The following is a 24,511-nucleotide window of genomic DNA, read 5'->3' on the forward strand; positions in this document are numbered from 1 at the left end:
CAATGACTGAACAATGCATTTGGTCCTTTCTAGGAGGGATGTGATTTTCCTGGCGTGCTGCTCCTCCGTGATCCTGCATCAGCAAGTGAAATGGTACCACGATTTTGAGGTGTGTGCTTGGCAGATGTTTTCTCAGAACTTACATTCCTTCCCAAGTGGCACCGCAGCAATATGCAGTTAAAGAAGTCAAAACCTCATGTAAGTCATCTTATCTTTATATATGCTAATTTAGATGTACTGAAAATAAAAAGCAACTGTTACATTTTTATTCATAAAGTGAACATTTTTAACACAACGCCGAGATCGTGGAGGTATTTCAGGCTGTTTTGATTTTCTGCGTTCCAGAAAAATAACACGCATTAGATCTTGTGAAAATCTTTGAGACCACCTTGATTTCAAAACATCCAACCATCAATGAAGCTACCTGACCATCTAGCTAAAAATAGACTTGTGTTCCTTAGGATGTCAGCAAAACCCATCTGGTGCAAGGCGAAGCACAATAAAATGTAACAGAAAGCAGATTGGAGAGGACAGTGTGGCTGTTTCAGCCCAGCTCCTGAGATAAACCTCTGCTCTCCTACTTCAGGTTCACTCACGTGCTGTGGTGCTGCTGGCAGACCCTAGTGCAGCTAATTAAGGATGTTGAATGAGTGATAGGAACTCTCATTTGGGCAGTTCTGCTGCTGCTGTCACAAGATTGACAGCTCTGTTCACCAAAAATTACAGACTTTTGAACACGAGCTATACCTGCCTTTATGCCAAAACAGCATCAAGCTCGTGGTCAGAATAGGAAAAATATTCTTAGGAAACATTGAGCACTGTGTTCTTCCAACAAACCATTCTGCTCTGAGAAAGATCATAATAAGTATGTGTTAAATTGTCAGAGCAAAAGTCATTTTAGTTCTTATCCCATCTACTGCTGCTCCTTAAATTCAGGAGCAGTGCCTCTTCATACTTGGCTTGCAAAAAGCACCTCCCCTTCCTTGCTCCATATGTTTTGGCTTGAATACAGTAGTTTTTTGTTTTATCAGGAAAGCTCTTGGCGCAGTCTGCCCTGCCCCTGATGCTTCCTGACCCTGCCACTGGAATCAATTTCTGTTTGTTTTCCTCTGCCCTGCCTCCCAGCCCCGTTCAACCCAAACTTTACACACATCATCCAGGTATTTAGGGCAAATTTGGCAAAGGCCTTAGCTGTCTGGGATATAAATGAGAATTTAGATGCCCACATTTAAACCCATTGCTTATGTGCTTTTTTCAGTTTTCTGTCTGGGTTTATTTTCTAAAAATACCATGTTGCTGTGCTTTGAGAAACACTCTTCATGCTCTTTTTCAATCCTTTCCATGCTTCCCTCAAAAACAAGGATTCTATTATTATTACTTTTTAGAAATAAAAATTGCTAAGTGAGAGATTCTCTACTTCCTAAGCAGCTTCTTCAACATGACAAAATGGTTTTATTTTTAGAAAGAGTCATAAGGATCCTGATAAGGATCAAAGATGACAAGATGCCCATTGCACCCCAGCAAATCTACAAGAGTATTTGACTGGTGGAATAGGAAGGATGTAGTAGGAATTCTCTATTCCTACTAGAAACAGTGTAAAGGAGTATTAGAAAATTTCTGCAGCAGAATGTGTTCCTCATCCTTTCAACTTATACAATGAAAACATTTATCTGGGTTGCTAAAAATCAAAGTCAACACTGTTTAGTTTCAAAGTATTCATATCATATAAAAGCTTTTTATCACTAGGAGCTTCCTGAGTACTTAAAACTGTTCACTTATAGAGAATGGAATGTTCTTTCAAGTTTAAGTTAATTTAATGGAGCTAGTAGTTCCTTTGATAAAACAATTTTATTTGCTTCAGTATTTATTTAAAACATTATTCTTCTAACATTCTTGGACAAAAAACATAAATATTAATACTATAATAATACTAAAATAGTATGAAAAAATAAATATAGTCTTCTTCCATGCTAATATTTTTATTAGAAAAATAAATACTATAATTAAATTAAAATATCAAAATATATAATAAACAATATATAATATATAAAATAAATTGTATCAAAAGCAATACAGAAGTACAGTATTTAGATTGATATATGCAAAAATAAATCAGATTTCTAGTGCTCACTTGCAACAGGCAATTAGGAGTCAGTCTCTATTTCCATTAAATGTGATTTCCTTGTGGTAAATTCATCACTTTTTCTTGTAAAATAAGGCAGCTTTAAGAGTTGTGAAGCCTCAACAAATTATGTGATTCTGATTTCTATGCGGTCAAAGAGAATTACAACTTTAATTTTTACATTTTCCAACGATTTATATCATTATCATGAAAAAGGTTTAGTATTTCATCACCTTATAAATTTCAAATACTTTGAAATCTGTCTGCATTTATTTAGTTCTGTGTTATGGCTTCTCTTATATTTCTGAATTTAGAGTGTTGGCTTCTATAATCTGAATAGAAAAAATGAACTTTTTCTTCTGAAGAAAAGGAGATGGATGGATGAGATATATATATATAAAGGAGGTAGATATGAAAGGCCTTGAAAGTATGTAGGAGACACCAAGTTCACACGTTGGGGTTTCACAAAATTGTACTTTTGAAGACGTGTGAAGCTAGGCTGTGACTGTCAGGCTGAAGGAATGTAAAGAATTCATAGTAAAGCAAAGAAATACCAAATGTTCCATTTGTTATTTCTGCTTTGACAGTAGTTTGCCCTATCACTATGGCTGTAAAACCAAGTATAAAAAAATATGGTTTTATTTTGCCAGCACAGCCTTAAAATGAGCTGCATGTTATGGAGATTGTCTCCTACAGAACCTGCCTTTTTGGAGACGTTTAGGAGAAAGGAACTGGATGCTCCTTTCAGGTCTTAATGTGTAAGGGTGTAATCATGCTGAAGGTGTGCCTGTGGGTCACTCTCCTCCTGCTGAAGAAGCCAACCTCCTCCTCCTTTGGGTCGAAGACCAGCACGTGCTGGTCAATGACCCGCACCACCCTGCTGCAGCTGCCCTGCTTTTCCTTCTGGCTCTCCGGCCGCACACGGACCACCACCTTGACGTGGCTGCACACATCTTCTTCCCTGGCAGGAGTCATCCCTCCTGCTGCCCAGCCCCGCCGCCAGCACTCGGTCAGACCCAGCACCCGGCTCCTTTCTGCAATGACAGACAGGGTTTGTTCCAGTGTAGCCTGAACTCGCTCCTTGCAGCAGCTCACACGCTCGGGCAGGGCCCTGTGCTGGCCCAGCGCTCGCCAAGGCACTGCCCCGGGGCAGCGAGCCCTTGGGAAGCTCTGCGGCCGCCCCAAAGGGCGACTGAACTCGGCACGGCCCCGGGGAGTTGGGAATTCCTGTCTCAATTTAAACACTCGGTGCCCTGCGGGCTTCCCTCTGGAGCAGACCGAGCTTTCGGACGAGACACCCCATTTCTGTGGGCTAAAGCGAGCCCTGTTTTTGCTCTTCAGCAGGAGGAGCTGCCCGTGTCGCCCTGCCCGGATCGCCACAGCCACGTCGCAGGAAGAGCCAAAGGGAGCAGAAGCGGATTTGGGGTAACGTGCCCCGCACGGGCTGCAGTGCCCGAGCCCAAAGCGGGATTTCCTCTCCACAGCCGCTTCTGCTGCCGCCGGCTGCCGGCCCGGCCCAGAGCGGACACGGTGCGGGCTCCCGGGGCCGCTGCCGCCGCCCCGGGGCCAGCTCGCCGCTCCGGCCGAGCCCGCCCGGCTCTCCGGGCCCTCCTCACCCGGCGCGGGCCGCTCTTCCCCGGGGCCCGCCGCCGGCCCGGGCCCTGCGGCCGCAGCGTTCCCCCGGGCCGGCCGAGAGGCGCTGCCTGCCGGCGGCCCGGGCCTCCCTCGGTGAGCCCGGGCTGGGCCCGGCCGTGCCAAGGCACTGCCCGGTCTGAGCCCGGCCGTGCCCGCTCTGTGAGCCCGGCCGTGCCCGCTCTGTGAGCCCGGCCGTGCCCGCTCTGTGAGCCCGGCCGTGCCCGCTCTGTGAGCCCGGCCGTGCCCGCTCTGTGAGCCCGGCCGTGCCCGCTCTGTGAGCCCGGCCGTGCCTCGGCACTGCCCGCTCTGTGAGCCCGGCACTGCCCTCGGCCGTTCCCGGTGTCTCTCTCTCTCTCTCTCTCTCTCTGTGTCTCACCCGGGCCGTGCCGCGGCCGTTCCCGGTCTCTCTCTCTCTCTCTCTCTCTCTCTCTGTGTCTGTGTCTCACCCGGGCCGTGCCGCGGCCGTTCCGGGCTCGCTCCCGCTCTCCCCGCGGGCCGCGGCCGCACCAACCGCCATCCGCGGGATTCAAACACGGCCAGGCCGCGCTCCTCGCCTTCCCATTGGCTGCGCCCCGGGACGTCACCACAGCGCCGGCGACAGCGGTAAGTGCGTGGGGCCGGGCGTGCGGCGCCGTGCGCGGGGAGGCCGGGAGGGAATCGGGGAATGAGGGACGGGAGGCACGGAGGGAAGAGAAGCACGGAGGGAGACAGGCCGGGCATGAGGGGAGGGAGGCACGGAGGGAAGGGAGGCCGGGGGTGAGGGAAGGGAGGCGCTGCCGGGCGAGCGGGCGGCCTCTGCTCCGCGTGTGCGGCCAGCCCGGCTCGGGCGGGGCCGGCCCCGGCCCCTGTCCCGCTCGGGCCCGGCGCGGAGCGGGCCGCTGCCGCCGCTCCGGCGGCCTCCGAGCAAAAGCGCTGCGGGGCGGGGGCTTGGCCCTCGCTGCCTTTGCCCCGCTCAGCGCGGGGCCGAGCCCGAGGCGCAGCCCGCGGCGGGGCCCGCTGCCCTGCAGGCGAGCGCTGTCACAGAAATGCCATAAAACACGGACTGCGCTCGCCTGAGAGAAGATCTCCGAGCGCAGCAGGCGGTGGCCGCGAGCAGAGGCCCTCCGGCAGCCCCAGGGCAGGGCGGGCCTGTCCCGTTCGGCCGCTCCTCGCCTCACGGCGGGGCCGGGGCAGGAGGGGAAGGCCGGAGGGGCAGAAAGGGCGGCTGAGGCGGAGCGGGGTCAGCGGGGCAGCCCGAAGCCGTGCGGACAGGCAGGGCAGAGCCAGGAACGCCTTCCCCTGGGGCCGGCCGAATCCAGCAGAGCGGGGCCCGTCGCAGGGAACGGCGGTCACCGGGAGCAGCGGTGCCAGCGCCCCGCTCGCCCTCTCCCCCCTCGCTGAACGGAGCACCGCGTCCTTTGGGCTGCAATGTCCCTCGGGCGCGCCTGGCTCACCTGCCCAGCTGTGTCTGCTCCCTGCTGTGCCCAGCAGGAATCCAAACCCGCCCCAGCTCAGCCCCTGGGGAGAAAATGAACTCCAGGCCGGGGAAACCAGCGGAGCACACCGCGGTGATAGAGGTGTTTGCTGTAGGCACGCTATGGCTTGTGGTAAAACACATCTGTGAGCCTGCCCACAGCTGGAGCCATGCGCACTTGCAAATTTAAACTGAGGGAATTACGACCCAGTTGAAGCCTAAGTGATCAGGAGAGTAACTTTGTCAGCATATCCTTATGCAGGCAAAATATTGGTAGCCTCTGGCAAGCTAAATTCAACAAAAGCAGATATTAAAAGCTCATAGTGCAAAGAATATGCTTACAGCTTGAGCACAATTGATTTGTAGATAATCTCGAATGTTCTGAAAACATTTTGCTGACTTGATGTATCTGTAAAGCTGCCCAACTTGGAATGTGCATAGCTTTGCCTATAGCATTTCCCCTATGTTATTTAAACAAATACACTATTTCAAGTATTTGTTTCAAAGTAATTCCCAACATCTACTGCTCTTCTAGGTTGATCAACTCCAAAATGTTCCCTCAAAATCTGTGCCAAGTTTGCAGATGTTTGTTTCTGCGTAACTTGAAACTGAATTCAGTAAATGTGGCTGGTTTGGCCAGAAGGATCCAGTCTTCATCAGGAAAGCTTTCTGAGTCAGAGGAACAAACTGTCCAGAGATGTGAAGCTGAAGAGCTGCCTCAAAATGCAGAAAACAGTAATTCTGGAAGATTGCACATACCAGTGATGCTGGAGGAGGTTGTTAATTTTTTATCCCCTCAGCCAGGTCAGGTGAGTTAAATGATTATTGACATTTGTGATCCATTAACAGTCCAGCAGAAAAATTTGGAGAGTAGGGATGACTTTCATTTAGAGGAATAAAGGGCTGCTCCTAAACAATCAGTTTTACCTTTCAAAGGTCCTCAATTGTTTTGAAGTTTAAATTAAAACTCTGTATTCAAACTAATAAAATTCTGGTGTCTGTGTGCCTGAATCCCCAGGTAGGTGGTATTTATTAAAACTGTCATATTTGACTATTCTGTTGCTTTTGTGCTTGTCTTTCTGAGTTGCACTTGTGTATTCTTAAGGTTATGTTAATGACTCAGAGGGGAGTTCTCATGTGTGGTTATCTCATCAGTTTGTGAAGAGCCCTCTTGCTCTTGTATGAGAGCAGTAAGTAGGTAGGTTTTCAACATTGTTTAGCCCCATTAGCATGGCGAGCTGGTTCAAGCCTTCTTGTTTGGGTATGGCACTCTAAGTGGTTTGCTTTTGGAGTCTGGGGTAGTAAATGGTTACAGGTGTCCTTGAAAAAAATGATACACAGGGAGAAGGTTTTTGTCTGGGTGGTCTCAGTATCCGTTTAAAAAGATTTTTTGAGTAATGTAAGTTCTTAAATAATGTTCACATTTCAGGTACTTTCATCTGTGATTTTGGTGCTCATGTTAGCCTCATAGAATCTTACAAGTTCAGGCTTATCAATATGTTATTTTGCTACAACGACTGAAACAACAGGTAAAGAAGCAGAAGAGTCAAAGTGTGTGTATATTTTTATTTTTATTTGAGAACAGCATGATCCAACAGTGGCAAAGTGATATAACAAGTTAGAGGTGGATTCAATGGTCAGAAGTTTGCAGTCAAATCTTGTTGTGTTTCCATGTGTATCATTTTAAGTCTTTGAAGAAGCAGTGAAAATGCAAATAGCATTAATGCAATGCAAATAAGCATACACCTTAGCATACAAATTGCTCTGGTATGCGTTCTACTGTTGAAGGTATCTAAATTAGAGAAATACATAAGGAACTTTGAGTTCAGATTTTATTTTGATGTCAGAACTGTGATGACATTTTCACACATTAAATGAACATATAAACTGTGATACACTAGGTGAAATATTTTTTCCAGTTGTGTAAGTTTTTGCTTAGATAAGAAGAGCCTGATGAATCAGTGTCCATTAGACTCTCTTTGTTGAGGTAGAAAATCTTACTTGGCAACAGGACTTCTAAAAGAAACTATTCAAGGTAATGAACTGTGGAGAGCAACTATTACTGCCCCTGAAAATTTTATCTAATTTAAATATTTTTTTGTAATTTAAATATTTGTAAAATAGCTTATTATTGGGGTAGGATTTTTTCAAGCCTGTGTGTACATGGTTTTTCAGATTCCTAAGCTAGTAGTGAACCACTGGTGACTGCTATAAGAGAGCCCAAGTGTGTTTACCTCAAACTGAAGCATTTTTAATGCTGCCAAGCTGTTCAGCATGACTGAAACTGGAAACTGTTCAGCACTTCTGCTTTTCTTTTTCTGTTTGTATTCACAGCACTTTCTGAAGCCCTGAAAAATAAGTATTGTGCAAAAGGATGCAGTGTGTCACCTGAGTTTTGCTAGTGTGAGTGGAAGCCTGAACACAGGTTAGACAATTTCTCACTAACTCACACGAGTGGTGCTAATCAGTTTGTACTAACAGGGATGTCAACTGGGAGTGTCACATAAATTTAGATTTTTAAGATTATAGTCTTGACAGGAAGTCTATGAACACTTTGTTTTGTGGGCAAAGTGGAAAAGGAAGGGCACTGCTCCTCTCTTGAATTTAGTTTTTCTACTTTATTCTCTCCTTGCACATAATGATTTCCTTTGCTCAGCTTTGATGGAGTTATATTCTTTGTTATAAAATAGCTGATCTGGGCCTCTATTTCTTCTTGTGTCTTAAGACAAGGAGCTACCAATATAAAAAAATCTAATTAGAAAGATGATGTTCTCCCTAGAGTTATGGTCACTGAATGGGATTTTCATTTTACTTATAGAGGTTCTTGTGAAAGGAAATGTTACTTAAGAGTGAGTCACTGCTGAGATAAAGATGTTAGTGCCCTCCCACTGAATATTCTTGTTGACTGTCTCCTTTGGGGAATCTGTTTGTCAGGAGTTGGAGCAATAATACTTCCATTTATCTTTGAATTTTCCTTTATTGCCTTGTTTTGCAAAGTCCCTGTAGTAGTCCTGTCTTTGAAGCAAAGACTACAAACTAGATTTTACCAATCTACCTCACTGCTCAATGAAAAGTCTCTTGCAGTAAGTCCACACATAAGTAATTTCCTCTTTAGGTTTACTGTATTGATTACACTACATTTTAATCTTCTCAGTCCATGCACATTGTTTGCAAATACCTGACCAATGTTTTTGCAGTTTCTGGAGAATTCTCTGTTCTCTTAAAGAACCAAACCTCTTTTGAATCAATGTTTGGACATCCAGAAGCATGTTTCCCCAGTTTTCACCCTACTTTTTCCTATTTTTTTCCTTTGCAATGCTCAGATTTCTTTTTAACTAGAGATGTGGATCTTTTCCACATACTGTGGCTATAACATTAAGTGTAAGAATTTCAATAGCAGTGAGTTCTAGTATGAATGCCAGAGGATGAAACTCTGAAATTTCAACTGTTCTTATGAGAATCTTCAAGGTTTTTGAGTTGTGAAGCTCTAGGAAATGGTAGTGCTCCAGCACCAACAAATACTTCTATATATAATATTTAAACTCCAACTAGAAGAGAAGCAAATATTATGCACTACTCAGATTATTTGGGGAAGCCTGTAAGCTGATGACGTCCATGGTTCTATGTGACTGGTTTTATCTATGGTTGAGTATGATCTAGAAGAGACTATAATGGAGATACTATAAGCTCTGCTAGCATTATGTGGTTTGTGATAGTTCTAGAAGGTGGTTTTATTTTAGTATCTGTAAATTAAATGGTAGGTGGTCAAACTTGAGGTGAGAAATAACCAATGAGACTTTTCCATTTTCTCCAGTGTTTAAGGGGTTCATCAGAAGCTGTTAATAGTAGATGATTTTTTTTACCTCGTTATGTTAATTTATATAAAAAAAAAGAAGGCAGTTAGTTTTCCCCAAAGAGCTCTCATCTGACATCATCTTAAGTTAGCCAGGACTCACTGTGGGTATTTCCCTTTTGATTCTCCGTGATGTTACTCAGATTGTTTTTGTTGCTTGGCATTCGTTGAAGGAGGTATCCTCTTTGTCTTGAAAATCATGTGTTATGTTTCATCTGTTATTTCTTTTACTTGGAAATCATGTGTTGGTTTCTAGAAAGAGACAGGTATTTCCTGAGAACATGCAGCTTTGCCATGAGCTCTCCTTTCACTCTTTCAGGTACATACTGGTTTTTTTTTCAGGATAGTTGCTATTTTCACACATCCAAACATCACGTGATTCTTTTTCAGAAGAAGTATGAGCACGGACTTGTAAAATAACAGGAAGGAAGCATAAGACATTGCTGACAGCCAGACATGGTTTTGCTGTGAGTGAAGTGCTGCTTGAGCTCTGGGGTTCAGGTTTGAAGACAGCTTTTCACCTCCTGGAGGTTCTGTTGCTACTCTTGGATGTTGATGTGGAGCTTGGTTGTTTCCTTCCTTTTCTGCAGAGCTAGTTAGTCAGGTAATAGGACACACTTGGAGGAAGCTGAGGGAGACTGCTGGTGTGAGAAAGCAGAGTCAGTTCTGAAATTGTTGTCTCAGTTTCTGTGTGTTCTTGTCCATATTTCTGCCTTGTACTGAGCAGAAATGCTTGAAGGCAGAAATAACCTTTCTCGGAACAGCACCCTGCAGAGGGGACTTCTGTTCTGTGGCAGAGCTTTCCAAGTGTTGTGGTGTATAAATAGTTACACGGTGGTGCTGGTGACCAGGGTTCTCATCACAGCACCTCCAAAGCCATCTGCAGATCATTTCTAACTGGAACGACCTGTTTGTGCTATAGGTTCTCAAAACTGAACTTTTCTGCAAGGTGCCCAAAGTAAAGGGGAATTGAAAAGGCATCTGGAAAAATTAATTCTGAGTTCTCAAGTTGTATGAATATTTTGGTAAAATGCAGCCAAAATGCCAAGTTTTGAAGGGAATATGAGTTGCATCATGAGGTAAATGATGAAATACTTGTTTTGGAAAAGGACTACACACACATGGAGATAATAGTAAAAGGTTTTTTTTGTTTATCCTGTTTTTCACTGGACTTGTAAAATGAGTAAGGTCACCTAAAGCAATCAAATTGCATGATGTTCTTTATTGTAGAAACAACTATTTTTTTTGTGAGAAGCATGCTGAAAATATCTTTCTATATGCAAATTTTATGGCTGATTTTTTTCTGTCAGCAGCACAGTGAGCTTTGTAGTGATTGGTGTAAAAAAGGAAGGAAGGTACAGAAACTTGCAAGAGTCAATAAATTAACAGAGTAATTCTGAAAACACTCTGGGAATTCCAGAACACGCTTTTTTCCCGTGGTACTTGAATGTTACTGGGGCATATTGAGAGTTGTTTCAGTTGATCATGTAGTTCCTGTGTGTTTTTTTCTGTCACTCTTACCTTGCCTGATGTCCTGGCTGCACGTATTGTAAATTTACACAAGAGGCTAGCCAGGCTTCAGGTCACAGCTGTGTGTGGAAGTGTATTAAAATGTCCATGCAATAGATTGTGTATATGTGCAAAGTATTTTTGGATGTATCTACTAGGGAACTAGTTAAATGGATTCTCATCAGCTAGCACTGTTTGAAATACTTGCCTAAAATCATACTTTAAGAGGGATGTTTTTAGTGAAGTTAGCTTTTGAAGTTAGTGCGTGAAAGTGGAAAACATTCTCAAAATAGTTTTGACTAAGATGTGCAAAAGATAGTCCTTCAAGTACTTAAAATACTAATATTGTCTGGTTCTACAATGGCAGTGTACACATGCAGATTTGGAAAAGCAGACCCCATTTGCTTACGTTCCTTGACTTACAACCACTTGCTCTCTGCTGTGCCATACAGGCAAAATAAAATGCAGTAAGGTAGAAGGAGTATTATTTAACAGTGCAATGCCAACACATGTCATCTGTGTTTTACAGCACCTACATCTGTGTGAGTGCCATCCCAAGATGAGAGAGGACAGAAGGGGCCTGGGAAGAGAACAGGACAGGAGGTGATATTCATGAACAGCTTGCCAGCTGAGGAGGCAGAGAAAGTCACGCTCTTCAGTGGTCTGCTTGTTTTACTGACTTCTGAAGTGGGCCCTCCAAAAGTACAGGGATCTTAAATTCCATGCTGACAGGTGACTGAAAGCACGTGCCATTAATTTGGCAGCACTGCATACCTGTTCTCTGTTTTGAAGGTGGTACTGCTGAGTGGTTAGCCTGTGGTACCAGGAAATGAAAAATATCTGTGGGTTTGGATCTGAGTGATGGCAGGATACGAATGAGGCATGCTGAAGAAGCCCCTCCAGATTTTACTTTTTTTATCCTTCAAGAATTAGGGTCTTTAGAAGAACTAGAATACTTGGATGAGAGGAAGAATTAGCTGATGGCTACAGCTGCACAGGGAAGAATGTTCAGGTTGTAGTTCCTGCCCATCTGCCTGACCTCCTCATGTTCCCAGCTGCATCCTGGCTCTCTGGAGGCATATCTAAGTGTTACCAGCAGCACAAGTAGGAGACCTCTCACCAGCTTGGTTCTGCATCTTTCTCTGTGGCAGTGGAGGAAGGAAGGGCTGCAGCTGCTGTATCCAGAGAGACCAGCAAGGCAGCAGGGGCTGCCAGCAGCCCTGCAGATGTGCAGGTCTGGTTTTATGGTGCCGCTCGAGCACATAACAAACGACGGCGCTTCAGGAGGCTGCCTAGGATGCTGTGTTACAATAAAGCAAGATGCAGTGCTTTGGGGTGACTCAGCTTGCAGTGACGCTGTGTGTGCTCTCCGTGGCTGTTGTGACAGCATTAGTCTTTGCACCTCTTGGGGAAAACTAATAAAATTCACCAGAAAGTAATCTAAGCCCTTTAAATTTTAACTTGAGTGAGCCTGTGTTCTCAGAAAGGGGGATAATTAATATATGTAGCTACTCATTTCCTCCTCATCTAGTACTGTGTGTCTTTAGTCAGCCTTTTGGCTAAGCTTTCTTATTAAATATTTGAAGTTGAGTTTGCAAACAGAAATGCAGACTTTTTTTTCGATCACACAAAATATTACTAATGATTGAAGATCACAGGTGGAGTATGGGAGATATCTGCAGGTTTTGTTTTCTTATTTTGTGTTTTATACAGTTGGCAGTAGTTTTGCACAGAATTGATCTGGGTAAAGAGATGATTAAGAGGTTAAGCTACTAAATTTGTTGTTTAAAGAGGTATCTGAAGATTAAACAGGTGTCATGCACACATATGGTCTGATTTTTTTAAAAATATTTTTTCTTTTTCCCAGGCTTTCTGAGCATATTATCTTCATTCCAGTGATGTTTGCTGATGCTCAGCATCTTGGGAAAATACTTTTCTAATAACTGTGTTTTAATAAATGACAAATTCTTCTGTTTTAATAAAATAAATGAATATTGTTTCAGGCTGACTCTGTATCAAAATGGTATTATTTAATGTCAAAATTGCTGTAGGAACCTGGCAGCCAAGGCTTATCAAAAACACATCCATGGCTTTTTTTGGGATTGGCTAACCATTAATAATAAAGAATTAGATTTTTACTTGAGCCTTTGTAAAATTTTCATTGCATCTTGAATATCTCTTCGGTCATAATTGAGGAAAGAAGTTTCTTGTGAGGTAGCAGAGGAAGTCAGCTTTTTCTTGTTAAGTCTGATGATTAGCTGAAGTCATTCAGACACTGAAATTTTAATTTCCTATGGAAATGTTAATAATGGTGTGATTGAGTCATAACGTCATTAAATCTAATTCCAGACAACATTACTCTTAGGAAAATGAGTGAAGTAAATAATGCATAGTGAGGCAAGTTCTGCCAGTGCTGTCTAAAAGCAGGTGGCAGAGGCAGGTGGTGGGTTTTGTTTGCTTCTCTTACCTCTTGTGCAAGGGGAAAGGGGCTCTAGAAAATAAGTAAGGAGTGCAAAACAAAGCAGAGCAGAGGTAAAATGCCTTTTTATATGTTTTCATACAAAACCTGTTCATTTTTGTTCATATGCTGTTTTGTATTTAGCTGTAATCAGAAAATGGAACCTTTGTGAAGAAAATACATTGGAAATTATTTTGAGGCATTACGTGGTTGTGATTGATGGGTGCTGCAAAATGTGTTCACAGCCATCTTTTTTCTCCTCTCTGTGAAACGATGAAGAGATGGTTGATGGTGCAAGTTCCTGAAATTCTTGGATATGCAAACTTAGTGCTGTTACAGATATTTCAGCTGTACACTAGTACACTCTAGCAGCATCCTCTGTTAGTGTTCCAGTGGCATGACTGGGAAAATGGGAAGTGATGGTTGAATTACACTGAATTGGTGAATAGGCCAATACTGGAGAATCGTTCTGTGTTGTACTTAATGTGTGATCTGAGAAGGTTCTCCTACTAAATGCCAGCTGTTCATTTATGTTCTCATTGTTGGTGATGTAGATTGTTAGACTTGGTGTGTAAACAACTTTTTTATCATTTCACAGTCTGTCAGAAAGTACTTGTGGAAAAAAATTAGTCCAGTTATGTTTTACCTATCAGTCCTTATTTTTTGAAATTACAAGGGATAACTTTTTACATGGGTGAAAGACGTGTACTGTATAGAACTGATAGGAGATATCTTTTGCTTGCAACCAAGCTTCTTCTTTGCTATGTGCTTAATTTGATCTTTTCCTAGGTGCCAGAAAAAACAACAGGTTTTATGGTGTAATGTATTGCCATAAGAAAAAATACAGAAATGTACATTTCACTTTTTTGGTCAACTTTATTTTCTGGCAGGCCATGTTATCCTGCATAATACCTTTTAATCCCTTTATAATATTTTCACTGACAAGTTCAGCTCTTGTACACTTGAGCAAGCTTTGGCTGGGCATTACGCCTGTATAGATGAATACACAATTTTCATAGCGGTGTCACCAGTGGCATCTTGTTGGTACTGGGTCTACAGATTTGTATAAAGCTTGTTTGCATTTTCCAGGAGTTCCTTTTCTGTTCCTTGTTATTGATGAGGAATTTTAGGTTGCAACATGGCAGTGTGTTGTTACTGATTGACGTGGAGATGACATCAGAACACTGAGCCGTCCAGTAAGTCACCTGTCATTTTTAGAGTCCTTACAGAAGTTACAGAATGCAAATGAAAAAATTGTGACTTTTCAGGATGCGAGTAAAGCATAGCTGGGTGTCTGTGGACCGTGTGTGATTCACTGGATTTGTAATATTATTTTCCCTTCTGATTTTGAACAGGTGATTAAAAATCAAAGTGCTCTAGCTTAAAAACAGCTATGTCTGATTTACTTTACAGAACTTACTTGCAAAATACTTTTAATTCTCGTAAGAGAAAGCAAAGTTTATTAGCATGCTGAAGCCTAAATATTGTTTCTTACTAAATATAAATAAAATAGTATAAAAATGCAATAATAACTTGGTCTCATTGACCTCTTATTTTCTTAGTTCCAGGATAGTTTTTCCTATTTGCGTGTGAATAGCAGCAAGGTATGTTTTAATAATGTTTTCTTCTGAGACTTTGAGTGTGTGTAGTTCCTTAGAAAAACAGTAGAGCTCTTCCAGCATTTCTCTGAAAGTACATTTCTTTACTAACAAATCTTTGTTGCTATCTCACAAATAACTTAGATATCTTGTCTCATGAATGCCAATGGTTTTTCACAATCTGGTTTATTTCATGTAAATTTAAAAACCCCGCCTGTTGTCAGACATATAAAACAGTATGCTGTTTTAATTCTTGTCTATTGAATGGGAATTGAGGACAAATTCTTGGGTTGTTATGCAAAAATTAAAATACAAACCTTTCTCTACATGGTTGATTTATACATGCATTAGGTAGGATGTAGTGGTAGGTGCAATAAATAATTTTGAGATAAATTGGGAGGACACAGGATACTTAGCCATTTTAAGTCACATCTCAAGTCAACCAAAGAACCAGTGCTTGGAATGGAGAAATGTAAGGGAAGTTTGGAGATAGAGGATTTGGACTTGATCAGGGGTAGGCAGACCTTGACTTTCGAGATTTAGTCTGAACTCCTTGTTAAATGGCTTTGAGAAGCTGCAGGTATTTCAGCTTACATGGGTCACAGTCATTCACCACAGGGGACTTCCAGCAGAGCGGAATGGAGGGAGAGTGTTTCAAGGAAACTCCTTTTTCTCCCACTGGAGGCTGAAATGCTAAGAGGAAGGAAGATCTCCAATTGCTCAATCTTCTAATCAGTATTTTCACTTTAGCAAAAGTAGTTCTAGAAACATGATTAAATAGTTTAAGGTTTGATAGATGCCATTATTTAAAACCAGCAGTATTGCTGCTGTGAGTTTGGGAGTGAGCATACATAGTGTATATTTTGTTTGAAGAGAAAGAACTTCTCTCTTTTTTGATGAAGAATTTGTTACATGGGTAATTGTTCAGCAGGATTGAATGCTGACCTTGGCTGGCATTGAATTTATAAACAAACTGTAATCTAGGGATAATATTAAAAAAAGAAAATTACCTTGGAAATGATGTGGAGTAAAACCTGCTGGCCTTTGTGCAGGGGCCCAGAGAAAATGGTGGTTCTGTCCTTTGAGAATCTCCTTGCACTGGCCTGTTCAGGTAGATACAGCCACACAGTGCTGGGGAAATAAACTCGATATCTTGTTCATGGACATGTCTCATATGCTGTTTACTGTTCAAACTCTGCTTTGAATTTAGACTTTTGTCTCTTGAATTATATCCCTACAACCTTTGAATCATCCACAGATTACCTTTATAGACTCATTAATTCAAATTCATTACACAGAATTTATGTTTACAGCTCTCTTGTAAAGTTGAACAGTAGCACTGCTTCTACTTGGCAGAATTTAGGGGCAGCAGTGCTGAAATCCTGCTTTGGAAGCCCGAGCAGAAGTGCCTCTTGCCCTGGTTTTTCCACGAGGTTAGCATTTTGGTGTAGAGCTTTGCAGCACACTGGAGGGACGTCCACGTGCAGCTGTGGAGGTCACAGGGTGTCTGGGAAGCAGATCCAGAGTCTCTGAGTTTTACAGAGAGAAAAATGAGGAACAGGGTGACCTGCCTGCTTGGTGTGGTGACTCCTGAGAGCCACAGGGGCTGCGTGGCCAAAGTTCCGGTGTCGCTCTGCCAGCTGAGTGCCTTGGATATTGCCATTTGCAGTGTCACTTCACTTTGGGAAAGAAGACTGGAGTGGAGGTGGTGGATTGTTCCTGAGGGTTTGCTGGAGGAGCCAGGCTGAGCACGAAGGCGGTGGAGTGTCGTGATGCTGCTGAAGGGGACAGGTCCAGCGTCCCTGCTCCCCTGTGTCGCTGCCTCCCTCAGCTCCTGTCCCTCCCTGACTTGGGCACATCAGCTAAACACACTAACACGTCAGAAATAAATGCAGCTTTTCCTTCTGTTTCACTTTTCTGCGCCGTGTTGCTGTGTTTAATTGGCTTGTGGAATTACACAGTAAACACCTGTGCTGAGAGAAATTAACTACAAGAGGCAAAACACACATGAGAAAATAATGCCTAATTACTCCTACACCTACCACTTAACATCTTGTGCAGCTTGGTAGTCTAACTGATTGGCTTTTTCACCTGCTAAAAACTCATGTCAAATACTGACATTGGTAGGTTCTAGTACAGTTCTGGAGAAAACGTGCTTTAATTTAAAAATATTCCTTAACTGCAACATTCATGCTCGTTTTAACCCTCAAGAGCCTTACCTGTTCCTCCCATTCCTCCAGGCCTAAAATAAAACTCCTAAGTTCTTCTATCGGAGCAGAAGGTGAGAACAAGTAACACAGCTTTCCTTTTCCAGGATCCTGCACTTGCAGCTTTGGCATCGTGGCCTGAGCATTCAGGAAGAACAACTGGCACAGAAGTCTTTTGGAAATCTTAACATGTTTTTGGGGAATATCAGTAGAAGAATCTTTCACCCAGGATTATCTTCCTGTTGTTTTCACTGCCAAACTTGAAAATCCCATTGCTGCTTAGTGCAATGGTAGAGTTGTTATTACTCAAAAATCTAAGCAAAGGTATTTTTTTTCCCCAAAACGAGATGGCTGAAGACATTTTGTCACTCTTTCCCACCCCTTTCCATCAGCTAATAACTTTACTTCTGACACAGAAAAAAATTCAGCCTTCAATTGTTCAAATCAGCCAGGACTCTTAAGTGACAGAAAACAGGATTTTTTTTGATGGTAGATATTTTCATTAATAATAAATAACGCTATTTGAGCAGCTTGTAAAAACAAAACAAAAAAAAATATTTAAAATGTGCTTCTTGAGCTTCAAACTGCACAAAGCATTATTTGTACTTTGATTTTTTGAGATGTTTATCTGCAATGGAGTTAAAGCAGTGCTCCTGAAAGTCTCCCCTTCAAAAGGCCTACTTGAGCAGTTGTGTCAGTATCCACTTTTGGTCATCTAAATTTAAAACAAGACTTTTGCTAAGAAGGTCAATGTAACTGCTTTCCTTTTGATCTTGCATCCTTGTGGGTGCCTGGGTAGTTCTGTAGGAAAAGTTTTCCTGCATGAGTCAGTGCACTGAGTCATAGCATGAAGCCTGTAGTGCTGTAGACTAACTAATTGGTAACAGTCTCAAATGTAATTAAAGCACAGTTGTCAGCTCTGTGTTACTGACTGACATCCCACTGAAGTATTTTGTTTTTAGCCACATAGATGAATTGGTTTTGCTGTTAAAATTGGTGTGGTTTAAGATGTTGTTTCTGTTGAATAGACCTGCCACTGCCATTATCTTTTACTATCCTCTCTGATTGTTATAGTGCTCAGTTTGAATTCTTTCCCTCTGTTGGGTCACATATTGAGTAATAATGCTTTTTACCATGCCTGTGCATTTGCAGATGTTTAGAGTCCTTTGAGGACTTTTTAAAGTTTTCGTCATTAAGAGCTGTCCTATTAGTGCTGATTCATGTTTTTTCACTATTCCTAAACTCTTTAAAGCATCATTCAAAGCTTTTGAAAAATCAAATGTATTTTTTGTGTTGTCTTGCAGATTACGTTTTCAGTTTTGGTAGTTTCCATGTCTGATGTTCATCTTGTATTGTGCCCTGGTTTATAGTAATAAATGGCTTTTTTTTGGTCCACGTGTGTGCCCACCGTCCCCAGGTAATGAGCAGTGTTTTCCAGTGGCATTGGAGCCTTTCTTTCTCCTGTTCTTCAGTTCCTCTGTGTCTGTTTTTCTTACCATCATGCAGCTTGAGGCAAAGGGCTGTATGGAGGACGTGGGACAACAGGACATGTCTTGAAGCTGTCTCTTTCATTAAGGAAAATAATACAACCTTAAAACACTGGGAGAAAAGCGAGGTTTGATTTTTTTTTTTTTTTTTGGTCATTTGCATTCATAGAGAAAACAAAGCTTTGTGCAGGACTCCTGCTTGTTCCCACTGAGAACAGAGGAGTGAGAACATGAATGGTTGGCTGGTTGCAGCTGAGTCTCTTATTTCTGAAAACTACTGAGACAGTAATTTTGAACTTTAAGAAAGGCCTGTACTACTTGTGTATGTGATGAATACTGAAGCTGGGATGGTGAACAAATGCCTTTTTAGAGACTGGAGGAGGTAGAAGGTGGTTTGATGGTATATTCCTTTTCTCTTGAACAGTTTCTGTTCCCCACTGAAGCTCTTTAGCTCGAAGGACACTGCTGAGTCACAAGAGCATCAGTGACACAGCACTAGTTCACATCAGGAGTGTACCTGGCCAGGTGTCCAGTCCCTGGCACTTGAAAATTCCATTGCTGCAGCTGCTACTGGAAGCCTGAAAGAAGGGGAAGGGAGAGAATGATTTTCTACCTTGTGGTACCTGACAAGAGTAATTGAAGGAGTTCTTGCAGGGGGAAATTGGGGGCTGTATTTGTACAGTACCATTTGTAGGCACACAGAGCCTCATCCCCAGGGGGTGCAGCTGTGCAGGACAGGTGAATACAATTGAAGGTAAGGAGCCATGGAGTGCCCAGGTGTGCTGAATAACCACACAGGGAGCAGAGGCACACAGGTGCAGTGCATCAGCAGGAGGAGATAAAAGGTTGGGCTGAAGGACAAAAAGATCAGCCACTTGCAGCCTCCTGGAGTGCCCTGGTGTTGCTCTGTGTGGGCAGAAGCCTGCAGCCTTCTGAAGAGGTAAGGTGTTATTTGTATGGGTTGAAGATTTCTGAAGTTGTCTGGTGTCACTCTGGTTGAAGTTTTCTGCTGTTGTGTGATGATATCTGTGCATCATGGCCCTCTCAACTGTGGCAGTCATTGGCACAGTGTTGTTTCAAGTTCCATCTCTCTACAAAGTGTCTTAAATACCAGGCTTCTCCCTGTGTTATTCATGGTTTCAATATTTGCATGAAAGGCACTTTTTTATTTGTTCTAACTTGATGCTTGATAATATCATCAAGTTCCCTGAGCTCTTTTATTTTGAGATAAGTGAATCATACCATCTGCTGCAGCTGTATAAAAACAATTTTAATAGTCCTCCACAGAAAACTACTGGAGCCTTTGGATGTTTTATTGGACCAGAGAGATGTGTCCTAAGGGAATTCTTTTCCACATTTCCTATTTTCTTGTCCTCATCTAAGCCTGGTTTCATATAAAGCAGCAGTGATGGAAGGTGTTCTGTTCTCTCCTGAAACAATCAGCTGGCTCTGAAATTTGTTCTTTGAATGTGGTTTTATTGTTTTTCTGGACTGTAGATTTCCCTCATACCAACTTTCTCCTAGGAGTGTGAGGCTTACTGCTGCAGTTCTTTTCCAGCCTCCTTCCTTTGTAAAGGACTTCCTTCTTCGTGCATTTTCCCTTTCTTGTCTTCAGCTTGGTTTTATCTGGTTTTGCTCCTTTTCTAACAGGTTTTTTTGTTTCCCCAATTTGCTTTTATTCTCCAGCAAAGTGTTTATTATTTTGGTTTTGCGTGTTATCTAAATTTTAAAAACTACATTTTTAAGTAGGCTTATGGCTGTAGCTCTGTCATGTAGGTATCTGCTCTATTTCATCAGTTGTGAAGATGCTTAGATGTTTTGAATATGGCTACCAAAATCATATTTGTCCTAGAGACTAGCAATAGAATTAGTTCTTGAAGAGTAAAATGCAGCGTATTTCAAAGCATCTTTTTCAGTTTGAAAGAAAGCAGTAAAGATTTGAATTAAAGCATTCACTTGCCTTACAGTCACTGAAGAGAATAAAACTCTACTTGGAAGTATTCTGTTTCTAGGTAAAATCAGAAAAGTTTAGCTGAAATGGAAGATTTTTTTTTCCCTTGCTTTGCGTAGGAGATTTAAGAAAAGATTTCTGTGATGAAAAGTTGTAACTTGGATTTTAAACTTAGTAATTAGGGAACTGTTGTGTTGTGGTTTGTACAGTAGTTCAAGCTACAGCAGTAGTTTTGGTGATAAAGTTGATTACTTTGTAAAATATTACTCATGTAATCCTGGTTACAGAGTTAAAAGTGGTGATAGTTCCCTATTTGTTCTCATCCTGTTTCTCACACACCATTAGCACATAGATTTTTTTGGGGTTTAGCACTTCAAAATCCTTTGGATTAGGTTGTGGCTTGGCAGAATCAGTCTAAGTTGGAGCACTGAAGATAAAGAAACAAGATTGCTCATCTGTTAATGGGATTTTTGTATCTCAGGAGCATTTACATACACTAATTAATAAATCATGCTTTTTTGAATTGCGTGGGACGAGGCTTTCCTCATAACAGCAGCAAATTAATGGTGGTGATGCACTGGATAGACCACTCAGGTGTTCAGAGGTTCTGCTCTGTGTGCATGGACATGCTGCACCTCACAGCCCATGGTTGTGCTTGCTGTGGTGGATGGATTGCTTTTACAAATGTTGCACCAAATTTCTGGTGGATCAGTTTGCTCTTCTAGGCAGGAAAGGAAAAAATTAAAATCACAAAGTGGCATCAGTAGCACCAGTCCTGGAAGTATTTGTTAGTCTTTTATCTGCTGGTAGAGAGAATAATTAGAGACTCAAGACTTTATTTCAGCAAAGGTTACAAAAAATTCTGCCTTGTTGACCTGTCTCTGAGTGGGCACGAATTAGTGCTCAGAACCTGTTGGAGCTGGCATTTGGAAAATCCAGAGGATAAATTTTAACACCTACTAGGGCATGAGGCAATTAAGGTACCAACTTTAGAATAGTTTCAAAGACTGTAATAATTAAAATAATTTAGCAAACAGTCCAGTAAGTACACTTGGAAACATATTCTTAGTCCTGTGGTTTTTATGGTTCTGTAAAGCATTTTCCTATACAGTTTAGGAATGTCATTGTTTTTGCTCAGCAAATCAGGTTGCTAGTTTTCTGTTTCAGTATATTAAAATATATAGTATTTAGTATATTAAAACAGATACATGCTGAAAGCAGAAGAGTGGAATACAAGGGCCAAGTTATCAAACACAACAACAAAATTATTTTTTCGCAAATATTAAATTGAATACTGTATGTGTTATGGAGGGTCATTTTGTAATACTGTATTAATCCTTTTTAAGTAGTGTGTTAAATATAGTTTTAGGTTACAACATAATGTTAAAATAGAAACTATGCAATGTAAGATATTTTTTACTAGCTCAAGAAAGGGATGAGATAAACAAGAAACTTTGCACAGAGATAACAGCAACAGGAGACCTGACGAGTTACAGCCTCCTTATCAGAAAAGACAAACATCCTTCCACCTTCTCTGTCTTTATGGAACCACCAGGGTTAAGGGGAAGAAGTTGACAAAAAGCAGAAAAACTCTTAATTTGCAAGGAATTTATGCCCCATGTATGAGATGTATGAATATGCAACAGGCTGCTGCTTTTAAGGGTTGTTCCTTTGTTCACAAGGCGTGGTTTTGGCAGCTCAGTGCCCAAAAACATCTGGGTGTCTGGAATTCTTTGCTTTTTATTGTCTCAGAGTGTCCTAATCCTCATTGTCCAAATTTTTATTACTCGAATTTTAGTACTATTTTTTATAATTATTTTGGTACTAATAAACTTTTAAGAATTTAAAAAACAAGTGATTGGTGTTTTTCACATCAAGTCACTGTTGGGAGAAGGCAGAAGGGACTCTCTCCTGGGAAGAAGGTTTGGGTTCAGAAAGTGTCCTGGAGGGAGCTGTCTGCTATTCTGTTATCAGGGATGTTTGTCCATGTCAATAATTTCTTTATGCCTTTTGTTATTAATAAAAGGCATTAATTAATATTGTTGTTAATGTTGTTGCTGTTAATGTTTGTTTTCTTATTTCGTTGCTGTTTCCAGTCAATTGTTGTTACCTTGACCTGTGATCTTGTGCCTTCAGTTCCTCTTTCCCTCGTGTGCCCTCAGTTCTCAGCTCCATCCTGCATCCCTGCATCCTTCCATCCTGATGCAGAGGGGGCGAGCCATGGTGTGGGGAATCTCGGTGTGGGTACTGAACATGGCAGTGCCATTCCTAAACCACAGCAGGAAGGGTTGAGGTGACAGCAGAGCTGCCCAGAGCAGGCTGGAAACAAGCTTGACTGGAGCATTTGCTGTGCTGGGTCTGGTGCCCCTGCTCACTGTGTGCTTGGTCTGTGCGTGTGGCCGTGGCCCTGACCCCGTGCACCTTTCCATGCTTGCACTCTGTGCCCGCCACGGTGCTCCTTGTCCAAGCAGGGAGAGGGACCAGGATTTCTGTGCTGTGGAATATCAGTTCATGAGCTGGTGGCAGCAAGGGCAGTGAAGGTGTTTGGGATGTGTGTGCAGTGCTGCTCCCTGCCCTTGCCTCAGCACCACCACATGAAGTGCAGAATGTTTGTGCTTGTCTGTTGGTTAAGGGACCTCCTGCTCTGTTCCCCACATGAGATTCAATTTTGCAATGCTGTCTCCCCATCAAAGTGAGGCGTGGTTTCTGTGTAGCTGTAGCGTGGACTTTTGCAGTCTTTGCTCTTATACAAGTTTCAAAATCAGTTAATTTCCCTGGTTTCCTCACCAGAAGCTCTATCAAATCACTTGGATTTTCTAGAGGATCTTTGTAGGTTCATAATCTGACATGTTACTTCTTTTAGCAGAAGTACAGTGTTTTACTTCTACTTTAGCAGAAGTACAGTGTTGGATAGAGTAGGGTGAAATTTTCTCTCTCCTGTTTTTGCGGAGCTGTTTTCATGCTGATCCTTGAGAATAAAATTTGTGATCACTGATGCTGTCAAAAGTCATTTCCAGAGTCTGGGGTGATAAGGCATAGAGACTTTTTGGTAGTGGGATGTGACCTCTTCAGAAGAATTGCCAGTGACAATTCCTTGTGGTGTAGATGTGTGTGTGACACTGACAAGCTTCCCTCCCATCCTGGAAAGAATGCTGGCAGTGAGACTTGATCCAATTTTCATATCTGATATCCTCTGGTTTGTTTCATTTTACACCTGGGCAACTGGAACGTAGCAACAAGAAACCAGTCCTCTGGTCTTTATGCCAATTTTTGAATAAAATGTTATTTAATGGTTTCTGGAGAAAATGTCTGTAGTGCGGGTATCATATTTATATTAACCTTCAAACTATTTTCTGTTGTTAAAGTTGTACTTCAGCTTTTTTTTAGGAAGCAGAATGGGATTGGAGCATAGGGAAAAAACTTCTGTTTTTTAAGTAGGTTTTTTTTAAATGGAATTCAAGAGTCTTAGTATTTTTTTTTTCCAAATGCTTGTGACAGAAAATGCTGAATAACAGGGTCAGCTGAAGTCTCAGTAATGTAAGAGCTTGTCCAGGTGGACTCAGTGAAGCAAACACTTCAGATTCTTGTGGACATAATTCCATTCCTCTGTGATATGTATGTGGATAAAAAACTATATAAAATACTTTGCTACCAGGAAGAGTGGACAAGGTATATGTTATTTTTATGGAAAATAAGTTTCATGTATGAATTGTGGGTCCTGACTGCTGTAGTGGCAAACATGATTGTCTTGTGTGTTGCTTTTAGGAAAGCTTAAACTGATCTGTTAGGATTTGGTTGTTTTTTTGTTCAATGAACTTTTATTTACAGTTCTGATTTGCCTTTAGATTTGTCCAGCTGCACTTGGGTGATTTTTGTGACCTGCCTGCCCCTCCTCTCTGTTTTATCAGTAGTAGTTGATTTTGCCATTTTTTAAAATGAATTTTGGTACATTTTCTGAGCTATTGGTGGGTTGTGCTGTTGCCCTCCTCCGTAATTCTGATATGTTGTCTTTTTATTACTTGCTGCTGAATAACATCTGCAGGATAGTGAATGATTTACCGTGGGCAGAAAAGAAATAACAGTGCTAGGGTTTGCACTAAGGCATTTGACTTTTCCATACACTGGTTTTTAGGATGTTGACATACCTGTGGTGTATAGAGTAGACATGACTATTCTTGAGTGATTCCCCTCATGGAAAGAAGGTGGAGACAATTGCAAGGGTGAGCAGCAGCCCTTGT

General features: G+C 42.0%; 1 protein-coding gene across 3 annotated transcripts in view; it reads left to right on the top strand.

The window, feature by feature from the left end:
• The first annotated feature begins 4,161 nt into the window (after positions 1-4,161).
• The window catches only part of METTL15 (methyltransferase like 15), a 72,929-nt gene continuing 52,579 nt past the window's right edge, over positions 4,162-24,511 (top strand). The window contains exons 1-2 of one of the 3 annotated variants that reach the window (XM_053945284.1): positions 4,162-4,360; positions 5,746-6,019. In XM_053945284.1, coding sequence (XP_053801259.1) covers positions 5,762-6,019 — 258 coding nt within the window. In that variant the 5' untranslated portion in view covers positions 4,162-4,360; positions 5,746-5,761. Of the gene's footprint in view, positions 4,361-4,681; positions 6,020-24,511 lie in introns of those variants that run through there. The other 2 variants (XM_053945283.1, XM_053945282.1) reach the window with 2 other exon arrangements.

Source organism: Vidua chalybeata, chromosome 6 (assembly GCF_026979565.1).
Source record: "Vidua chalybeata isolate OUT-0048 chromosome 6, bVidCha1 merged haplotype, whole genome shotgun sequence".
NCBI classification, from domain to species: Eukaryota; Metazoa; Chordata; class Aves; order Passeriformes; family Viduidae; genus Vidua; species Vidua chalybeata.